Genomic DNA, 10,743 nt, shown 5'->3' on the forward strand with positions numbered 1-10,743 from the left:
CCTCATGCATTGCTGGGGGAATGTAAAATGGTGAAAAACAATTTGGTAGTTCCTCAAAAAATTAAATATAGAATTATCATATGACCCAGCAATTCCACTCCTACGTGTACACCCAAAATAATTGAAAACAGGTTTTCAAGCAAATACATTTCACACATCTTCGTAGCAGCAATATTCACAATAGCCAAAGGGTGGAAACAGCCCAAGTGTCCATCAAAGGATGAATGGATAAACAAAATGTCACATATACAAACAATGGAATATTATTCAGCCATAAAAAGGAATGAAGTAGTGATACATCCTACAATATGGATAAAGCTTGAAAACAAGGAAGCCAAATACTAAGGGTCATTCCACTTAAATGAAACATCCAGAATAGGTAAATCTCTACAGACAGAAAGTATGTTAATAGTTGACAGGGGTTGAGGGAGAGGGGAATGTGGAATCGTTGCTTAACATATATGTTGCTTCCATTTGGGAGGATGAACATGTTTTGGAATTCAATAGAGTCGGTTGGGAATGTACTAAATACCACTGAATTATTCAATTTAAAATAGTTAATTTTATGTTACATGAATCTGATTTTGACGGTGGGCTGGATTTGGCCTGGGAGCATTGTTTGCCAAGCCCTATTCTAGACTCCTGTTATGCAAAGTGTGGGCCTTGGTCCTCACCTCCAGCTTTTAGAAATGCAGAACCTCAGGCTCCACCCAGACCCTCTGAGTCAGAATCTACATTTAACTAGATCCCTGGGTGACTCAAATGTACATTGCTAAGTGAGAAGCACCTCCCTAAGGCACTCTTCAAAAGCACTCTGGGATAGCAAGTCTGAGAGAAGTGTACTTGAAAGTGTACACACAAGAGAGGGTGGGAGAGCCTGTGGACCCAGAGGTAGCCCAAGGCAACAGGTGAGGAAGCAGAGGTGGCTGCTCCCAGGTAGGATCCCTGCTTCCAGCTGGTCAGTCTAGAGGGGGAAGGTGAGGCTGCCAAGAGGCTTCCAGGTGACCTGTCCGGGGAAGGGTGACAGGGCTCAGCCTACCAGATCCCTTCAGGTGGGCTTCGTGCCTGAGGAAAAGGAAGGATGACTGGGCAAAGTCTCCCTGCCGCTCCTCCTCTGTGTGCAGGTCCCACCCGGGTCCCCAAGCTGGGGTGGGACGTGACAACTGACTCATGGAGGAAGTGTGCGCAGAGGGAGTGGGGTAACAAGGAGGGATCCCTGGATCGCTCAGGACTGAAGACAGGCTTTGCCATTAACCCTTCTGTGCCTCAGTTTCCTCCTCTGTAAGAATGGACTAACAACAACCACTCATTGGGGGGTTGTTACAACAGTGAACTAAAATAACAGGGTTTATCATAAATACTCACGAACACCTGGCTGCGTCTTCTGAGTGTATGTGTGACACCTGAGCAGGTAAGGGTACACGGCCGGCAGAGCTGATGCCCACAATGGGACTAACTGATATGGACCTCTCAGCTCAGCGACAAATGCCTAACCCCAGCCGGGTGAGCTCACTCTGGATCAGGTAGACAGAAAGATAATGGTGACCCCAGGAGCCCTGGCATGTCTGTCCAAAGAAGAGGGGCAGCTGAGGCCTGCCTGACTCTCAGCCTGGACCGTGGCTGGGAGAACTGAAGGAAAAGGCTCAGGGTATGGGGGCTTCCTTGTAACATCCCCACTGACCCTTGCACTGCTGGGCCCCGACGACCCCCACAAATGCACATTCAGCAGGGACCTGGGTGGGCAGAACTCACCAACATCCGAATCTTTGTGAGTCTTGATGACCTCCGCAAGCTCAAAGTTCCCTGCTATGATGGCCACCTGCGGGAGGGGAGGGGCGGGAGGGAGGCTCAGCAACCCCAAACGCGCCTCCCCTGGGCCCCAGCGGCGCCTTCTCGGACCCCTGTGTGGGGTCTTCCTCGGCTGGGGGCCCCAGGTTCAGACCCTGTCCCCTGCCTAAACTCACCACCCCAGTCTGCATGGGACTGAGGGGCCTCCTGGGACATGAGACTCTTGGAGCTAAAGCTGGGACGTGCTGACCACTCTGCCTGTTCTCTTAAGGGCCCCTCCACACACCATCTTTTCTGTCTCAGCCATGGCCCACCACTACCTTACTCCTGTCACCCTCTCTGCTCCGTGCCCCCACCCCTGCATCTCGTCATCCAGAAAGCCCTCCACTGCTGCCTCTGCCCCCTTGACTAGACAATCAGTGGCCACACCTGCTCTTCCCACGTCTCCTATGAAGGCCCTTGCTCCCACTGAGAGTGGGGTCCCAGCTCCCTCCGTGTCCAAAGTCCCCATGACGTGGTCCCCGACTCCCCCCACAAACTCCAGGCCACACAGAGACCCATCCGTCGGGTCATCCTGGTGCTAAGAACCAAGCCTGGCCAGAGAAAAGGCCCAGAAACATGACCTGAGTTCAGTCGGGATCTGGGACCACCCCTCTCGCCCCTGGTTCGGCCTCTGCACCCCACCTGTCTCTGGTAGGTCAGGCCCACACGTGTTCTCCCTTGGCCCCAGGGCCCTCTAGCCCTCTTCTCCTCTTCCTGGAAGGGGGACCAAGGGAACCACCCTCAACAAACACCCCCACCACGAGCTGGGCACTGCACCGGCTCACCCCCTTCCTCCATCCCACCCTGGGGCGATCCTGGAGTCAGAGCTCCCTTATTACTCTATAGGGAAAAAAAGCAAGGTCTAGAGAGACCAAGCCCCATACAAACAGACAAACACACCCTGGGGCAGCCTCATGCTCCTGCAGACACTGGTGTACCTGGAAGGCTGTCTGGCTGTTATAATTGCGGACATCCTTATTGGCTCCACGGAAAAGCAGGACGCGGGCACAGCTCTCCTGTGGGAGGGTCGGAGTAGGGGTTGCAACTGGGCGACAGCACATGCGCGCACCAGAGTGCAGGGCACACGTACCCACGCCTACATGTTCAGCGCACACATTTGTAGCACAGGGACAAGCAGGTCAGGCCCCAGAGGGCCCAAGTGCACACAATTCACACCTGGTTGTGCAGAACACACACACGACACGTGTGTGCAGGGAAACGCTATACACACGTAGGTCTACAAGGCCACAGCTCACTGCAGGACGCAGAACACGCACTTGTGGCGCGACACACAGGGTCAGACGTGCACACACAGGTAGTCACTGTACAGCATCACCTGTGTGTACACACACGTGTGCACAGGCGCAGGCACACCTGGTTGTAGAGGGCACAGATGTGCAGGGCTGTGTTCCCCGAGGCGTTCTGAGCCCCCATGTTGGCTCCGTAGAACAGCAGGTGCTCCAGGTGCTGCACGTGCCCAAAGCGGCAGGCCTGGGGGAGGAAAGAGGTGCTGCTGGGCCCCTGGACAGAGCCCAAGCCCCAAACCCCAGAGACAGAGCCGGGGACACCCCCGCCGTCGTGCTCCCCGCCCACCTGGTGGACCTCCTGCCAGCCATTCTCGTCGGCGGTCCCCAGCCGAGCGTGGTCGTGCAGAAGCAGCTCACAGCAGAGGGCGTCTCCCCCACCCAGGGCGCTGTGGTACAAGGGCGTCAGGCCGCGGCTGTCCTTGTAGTCGGGGGAAGCGCCCAGGTCCAGCAGGGTCTGAGAGCGAGAACCTCAGTATTCATGCCAGGCCAGCCTCCTCCCGCTACTGGGCCGCACGCCCCTCCAGGCCAGGGCTGTGCCCGCACTGACCGTCAAGGCCGCCGCATTCCGCTGGCGCGTGGCACAGTGCACAGCGGTGAGCCCGTCGCGGGTGCGGAAGTCCAGGTGAGCACCGCCGTTCCTCAGCACCTTCAGCAGGTCCGTGGCATCGTCTAGCTGGGCCGCAAGGCTCAGAGGACACTCTGGGTTCAAGGGATAGATGAAGGTCATAGTCCTGGCCATTCCAAGGCCATGCCCCTTCCTGCTCTGCTTCTCACCTCCTGAGTCAGGATCGTGGAAATTGGGGTCCAGCCCCTTGTCCAGCAGGCGTGCCACCTTTTCCGTGTTGTGCAGCTGGACATATTCCATAAACTTCTTCAGGTTCGCCTGGAATACCCAGCCATCCTGATCAGCCCACACCACGGCCACCATCATCTGACCATCACCCACCTTCCACCAGGGAGCCTCAGATTACCTGTGGGGCATCTACCACCCCACCCCGCCCTCAGTCTGACCTATCAGCCTACATCGTGACCTTGTCACTCCTCTCGTGTCACCCTAAGCCCTGCACTCCCGCTGTGGCCCCGATCCCAGCTCAGCTGGACCCACGCCCTGCTCCAAGTCCTTCCCTGCATCCCAAGCCCAACACAGCTGTCAGCCTGAGCCCAGCCAGCCCCTCGACAAGGCCAGGCTGCCCTCGCTCACGCCCCCTGAGTGAGTTCCCTACCCCAACCTCAGCCCCTGCCCTGGCTTCTCTCCCTGGCTCCTGGTGCCCCAACCTGTCCAGCCTGGAAGAGCCCGAGGCCACGTGGGCAAGAGCCAGCCCAGGGCAGCCCACATCCCCATCACTCTCAAGGTAGCCTGTTCCTCATCCAGCCCATTTTCTTCACAAGCTCACCCCATGGCAGACTGCCAACTCCGGGGCCCTCCCCCATCACCAGGTGTCCCCCTCCTGTCACGTGACCTTGACTGCCTTTCATTCATACCCCCAGTCGTGCGCTAATTTACCCAGCAAAGCCTCACTGAGCTCCTGCTGGTGCTACAGTGCCACGTGCACAAGGCAAGGTGCCCTGGCCAGAGGCCCCGGGCCCTCTAGAAACGAAGTGCATCAGAAATAAGACACAGCTCCACGGGAGGTAGCATCCTCCAGGGGGGTCAGGCAATGAGAAAGGAGGAATGATGCTCATGGCTGAGAGGGAAGACCTCAGCTGTAGCCGGCAGGGAGGGAGGGGGGCAGTGTGATGGTGGGGGCCAGCTGGAGCCCAGGCAGGCAGAAACACGGGACTGTGGTAAGGAATTGAAACGCATCCTAAAAACGAGTGGGACTCACTGAAGGTCAGGAGTCACTGGTGTCCTGTGGGTCACTGGGGACAGTTTTGGTGGAGGGGCAACTACAGGAGGAACCCAGGGTGATAGGTCACACCGGGGCCAGTGAGGGAGTCTCTGCCCAGCCACAGAGTCATGGCTACTGACCACCACATGCCCCAGGGTAGCAGAGAAGTCTGGCACGGAGGCCCCAGGATCACAGCGCGGTCACTGGGCCACAGGGGTGAATGTTCAGATCCCTCTCTTAGGCTCCAGAGACTGTCAATAAAGTGTCCAGCAAGCAAATGTCCATTGGCCCAGGGGAGCCTGGGGTGGGAGCTCAGCGACTCTGACTGTGGGAAGGGCCGTGGCACCCACCCTGCCCCTCCTACATTCAGAGAAGACAGGGAGGTGCCCCCCAAAGAGCACTTGGGGTCAGACCCTCCTAGCAACATTATCGAGGAGTAAAGACTCCACAGGTATGCCTAGGGGCAGGGCCCCAGAGTCAGAAAGATCTGGGTTCAGCCCCAGCATCACTGGATGCAGAGCTGTAAGTAAGTCACTTAACTTCCCTGGGACTCAGTATCTTCATCTGTGAAATGGGATAATAACAGTCCCTCACAGAAGAAAATTAATGAGATGCCTAAAGTGCCCAGCACTGGATGACTACTAAGTGCTGGGCTCCCTGTTCTCCCCACCCCCACCCAGCTCCCCGCAACAGCCACATCTGGCGCCTGCTCACTTCTCCCCCACAAAGACACTGTGCCCTATCGCACTCCACCCCTTAGCCGGGGCCCACCAGAGGGGTCAGCCAGAGTCTGATCTGACTAGAACCCATCACCAGACCGACCACCCCAAAGCCGTGGTACCCCGAGTCTGCACCCAGCCCTCTAGCCGTCCCCAACACCCACTCTGGGCCCCTAAGGACAAGAGAAAGCAGACTGAGCCAACGCTGGCAGGACTGACTGGTCAGCCCCAACCAAGGTCGGGTGGGGGGTTCTGGGAACAGGTGGAGGGCCTCAAGAAGGGAATTTTTAAACAACATTTTTGACACCACAAAACCCAGTTAAGGCTGGGGTGGGTGAACACTGGTCATGGGGGGCGGCGGTCGGAGGGGGTGTAGAAGGTGACCTTGGAGTCCACTCCCTGTGGCTGCCTCCTTACCTTCGTGTGAAGCTTTGCAAACTGCTTATCGTCAATAAGGTTCTGGGCATAAACTCGTCGCTTGTATCGAAACTGCTCAGGTAAAGACAAGGCAGAAAAAGGCATCCGCCTGGGCTGAGTGAGTGAAAGTATGCACAGAACCGAGTCCTGCCCACTTCTGTGCGGCTAGGGCCCCACGCTGCTCGCCACCACCACCACCACCACCCCCCCCCCCGCCCCCGTCACAAAACCCCTGCCGGCCAGCCACACGAAGCCATGCACACTACCATGGACACCACCAACACAGAGGTCAGGCGTGATGTACGCCCAGCTGTCTGCCTGCAGTGCCCTTTCTGTCTCATTCCCATCCCCGGGATTCCCTGGAAACCTCAGTCCTCTTCCAAGACCAGGTTCCAGGCTGACCTTCCGAGACATCCCGTCTCTGGGAAGAACTGTCCCTACTTGCCGGGGCCACCACGGAGGCCAAGCCGGCTCTGAGCTCTGCCACCGTAATTCTTGGCTTCAGTGCTCACTGCACTTGCCACCCCCACCTCCAAACCGTGGGTCTGGGTCCCCTTGCTCACAGGGCGCTCAACAGCCTTTACACCGTGAACGGGTGAGCAAACGAGGAAGCTTAGGTCGCCCTTCGGACAACTTCACGGGCGGGGAGGAGGAGACGCTGACACCGACATGCACACAGACCACGGCTGGCTTACTCCACACAGCGCTCCGGGCACTCACGCCTGCTCACACCCCATCGCACGTGCCGCTGACCACACGCACGGCACGCGGCTCACACCTCACGCGCCAGACACACAACTCAACACCCCCCCCCCCGCCCGCCGCTTCCACACTAACTCGCCGCGTCCGTGCCCCTCGCTGCCGCGCCCTCCGCCGCTCCCGTCCCGGAGCTCGGAGCTCTCAGCCCGACCCCTGCCGCGCCCCCGGCCGCCGCTCACCTCCAGGTAGGGCAGGGGCGTGTCCAGGTTGGGCGGGTATTCCTGTAGGAGCCGCTCCTCGTCCAGGAACTTGCCCGCGCGGCCCCGGGAGGGCGGCTGAAAGAGCCCGTAGTTGAGCGCGTCCTGGAGGCTGTGGTTGAGGGCGCAGAGCACGCGCTGCTTGGCTGCCCACACCGGCGCGGCCGGGTCCAGGCGCAGGCACTTCTGCGGCGGAGCGGGAGCGTGAGCGCCGATCGGCCCCGCGCGGCGCTGAGTACTGAGTCCCCGGGCCCCGCGCGCCCAGGCCGCGGACCCCGAGCCTCCGCGCCCCGCCGGCTAGGCCTCGCCCCGAGGGCGGTGCTTCCCCGGGCCCCGCCCCCGCCCTGGAGGTGGGGAGGGTCCCGGCGGAGGTGGTGGGGGAGGGGTGAGTAGCGGCGGGCCTGGGGTCTCCAGCACAGGGCTCCGAGAGCGCGGGTGGGGGGCTGGGAGAGGAGGGCGAGGGTGCCGCCGGGATCCGGGCGGCGAGGCTCACCGTCTGCTGAAGGTCCGGGATGCCGACGCGCACGATCACGGCGCTGGCCCCGGGGCCGTCCATCCCCGCGCCCCGGCCGTGGCCGCTCGCGGCCGGGAGCTGGGCGCCCCGGGGCTCCTCGCGGCGCCCCGGCCCCCCCTGCCCCCCCACCGGAGCCCCGTCGGCCGCGCTGCGCGGGAGGGGGCCGGGGGGGGCCGGGGCCGGCACGGGGGACAGCGGCGCCGAGGGCTCCGCAGGGGCGGCGGCGGCGGCGGCGGCGGCGGCGCGGCTCAGCTGCATCGGCCCCGGCTCCGCTCGGCGCCTGCCTTCCCTGGGGGCGGGGGCGGCGGGGGGAGGGGGCCTGAGCGGCGAGGAAAGCGGGGGTGGCAAGGGGGCTGCGCCGGAGGCGGGGGCCGGGAGGGCTCAGAGCCAGCCGAGGGCGAGGGGTACTTTGCGGGGTCCCGGGGTGAGGGGTGAGGGGTGGGGTTGGTGCGAAGGGCGAGGGCCGCTCAGCAAGGCGGGGGCCTAGGGGCTGCGCCGGGGGTGTGGGGAGTCCTAGGCCTCAGTGTGGGGAGAGTAGCTGAGCAGCGAGGGCCGCGCCGCCGTTCGGCTGCGGAAGAGCATCTGTGGCCCACAGGGGAAGATGCGGAGAGGAGGGGGTCTTGGACCTGGCGTGGGGGCCGCCTTGGGCACAGGGACCAGAGGCAGGGCAGGAAGGGGAGAGAAAAACAGGAAAATTAATTTCCGGGGGTGGCAGCTTCTCTACCACCCTACCGACCTCCCCTCCCCACCCCACTCAAGCCCCGGAGGAGATGACAGAGACCAACACTGCCCCAGTCCTGGGGTGGGACGGTGGGGACCTCGGAAACCTGGAGGGGCCGGGACTTCTCCCACAGCCAGAACCAATTAACCTCACAACTTAACCCTTAGGACCACGCCGAACAGTGTGCCGCGCGGCTCCCGGCTCCCCCACCCCTGGCCGAGGCTGGGGAGTTCACTCCGGACTCTGAGGCCCGCCTCTTCTGCCCTCCTCCTCAGGTCCCCTGGTCCGTCTAGCTCCAACGCCTGTCACGCCCTCCCAGTCACCTTAGCGACGACAAGATGGGGGCGCGACCTGAGAGGAAGGGCTTAGGGGAGGGGGCGCCACTAGCCTCCACCTGCAACCGGGAAGTGAATTTTAGTTTCACGCGTTGTCGTGGCAACGCGGGAGGGGGTGATGAGTAGGCGGAGGAGAGGGGAGCGCAGTAAAGAAACTAGCTCAGGCGCCACCGCCCCACTGGAGCTGGCCAGGTCCCACCAACACTCATCAGCCTCACAGAACTACCCCAGTGCTGGGAAACCCTGTGCCCCCAAGGTCCCTAAAAGCGAAGAGCGGCCCCTTGACGTCGAAATAGCCCTGATTTCCCGAGAAACAGCTTCTGACTCCCCCAGAACTCCCCCAGCATGCCTGACTCCTCCCCAGAAACAGGCCCTGACCCCCGCAGCCGCTCACCCTGGCCGACCTTCACAGAACACCCCAGCATGAGGACACCTTCGGGTCCCTGGCAGAAGACAGCCCAGCCTCACCTACCTTCTCCAAGAGCAGCCCTGGGTCCCCTGAGCCTCCCGGGAATAAACTTGAATGAACCTCCCCCCCCCCCCCCCACACACACACAGAAAGCCTCCCTACCCCTCCCCATGACAACCTGGAAGCAGCCTTACCCCACACGGACCAGCGCTTGACACCCCCTCCAAGAACAGCCTCCTCCCCACAGAGCCCCGCAATACCCACCCCTCCCCCCCCAACAGCCTCTGGTCACCCCAGAGCGCGGCCCTCTTCCCCAGGACCAGCCCTGACCCCTGAGGGAAACCGGGCTCTCTCCCTGCCCAGCCGGCCCCCCCTTCAGGAAAAATCTCTGCCTCCCAGGATTTCACTGACCCCGCAGAGCCGAGTTTCCAGCGCTGTCTGTGGTCTGGGCCCGCTTTCTTCCCGAGCCTGGGTGGACCCTGCCTGCCTAGAAATGTGGCCCCAGGATGTCCAGGCTCTTCCCAAGGCCACTGGCCTGGCCTGAGTCGGGGAGCTGAGGGTCCCCAGGGGCTGGAGCAGGATGGGAGGGGTAGGGGAAGGGGGGAGCAGGAAGGGGCTGTCGGAAGCCCACTTATCTGCAGGAAGCACATTGGGAAGCACGTGGCCCAGCCCTGGAGAGAGGAAGCTAGTGCTTCCCGGCCCCCCTCCTGTCTCCACTGTCTTCCTGCCCCTGTTCTCCCCTCCCTGAGTCACCCAGAGCTGCCCCCCCCCCCCGCCCCGTGTCCCTCATCCCTCCCACTGTGGCAGCTGCAAGGCCGGCCGTGCTCACCGGAGTCCCCGATTCGTGGTGGGACTGAAGGAGGAGGCTCACAACCAGCTGCAGAGCAGCCCCAGGCCTCCGTGCTCTCCCTGCAAACCTACCCTTGACCTGGAGAGCCAGGCGCCCACGTGGCCGCCCATCCTGGACCTCACGGAGGCCCCCTCGGCCTCCCCAGCAACCCACTGGCCTCGGTGAGTCCAGCAAGATGAATGCCGAGCTTTCAGGAGAAAACCTCACAACCTTGACGATGGCCACATTCCTGTTCTCCAGGCTCAGGCGGGCCTGCACTGCCAGGGCTGTTTCCACAGAGCACCTGGCGCAAAGGATGGGTACATAATGAACGAATGCCAAACCGGCACCACTCCTCTGGACCCACCACCACCCTGGCAAATGGCAAAAGTTCCAATACCCAGAAGCACCTTACCCACACAATGTCCTCCTGTCCCTGCAACATGGTGGGTTTACAGAGGAGGAAGCCCAGGGACAAGGTATTTTGTGGAGAATAAAAGACCCCCAGGCTCTTCACCACCTCCCAGCCTCACCCCGCTGCTCTCCTGTCTCTGTCCTTGAAGGTGAGGATTCCCCAGACTCCATGGCCCCTCTGCATCTCCACTCCTTCCATCAGGGCTAAGGTTCCAGAATGACCCATGGTTCTCCCATCCCCACTTCTTCCCACCACATACGTTCAGACGCCTGGGGCCTGTGGGAGCTCACGTGGGCAAAGCGTCCAGAACAGTGCCTGGCACAGGATCAAACCCATCCGTGGGTTAACCCCTGCACACATAGGCCGTCTGACACCCTTGGTGCCCCACACTCTCAAAGTCTTAAGCCCCCCCCCCCACAGCGTGGGTGGTCCACCCCCAACTCCTGGCCCTTCCTGGTGAGG

The 10,743-nt window shown here is 61.3% G+C and overlaps 1 protein-coding gene across 2 annotated transcripts in view; it reads right to left on the reverse strand.

Moving 5' to 3' along the window:
• The window catches only part of SHANK3 (SH3 and multiple ankyrin repeat domains 3), a 48,905-nt gene extending 41,075 nt beyond the window's left edge, over positions 1–7,830 (reverse strand). Inside the window, exons 1-9 of one of the 2 annotated variants that reach the window (XM_065886644.1) lie at positions 7,552–7,830; positions 7,041–7,244; positions 6,103–6,216; positions 3,912–4,020; positions 3,685–3,836; positions 3,424–3,591; positions 3,205–3,321; positions 2,769–2,846; positions 1,753–1,819 (exon numbers count right to left, since the gene is read on the reverse strand). In XM_065886644.1, the coding sequence (XP_065742716.1) occupies positions 1,753–1,819; positions 2,769–2,846; positions 3,205–3,321; positions 3,424–3,591; positions 3,685–3,836; positions 3,912–4,020; positions 6,103–6,216; positions 7,041–7,244; positions 7,552–7,830 (1,288 nt within the window). The remainder of the gene's footprint in view (positions 1–1,752; positions 1,820–2,768; positions 2,847–3,204; positions 3,322–3,423; positions 3,592–3,684; positions 3,837–3,911; positions 4,021–6,102; positions 6,217–7,040; positions 7,245–7,551) is intronic. The other variant, XM_065886645.1, reaches the window with a different exon arrangement.
• Positions 7,831–10,743: the final 2,913 nt, after the last annotated feature.

Source organism: Phocoena phocoena, chromosome 11 (genome assembly GCF_963924675.1).
Source record: "Phocoena phocoena chromosome 11, mPhoPho1.1, whole genome shotgun sequence".
Taxonomy (NCBI): Eukaryota; Metazoa; Chordata; class Mammalia; order Artiodactyla; family Phocoenidae; genus Phocoena; species Phocoena phocoena.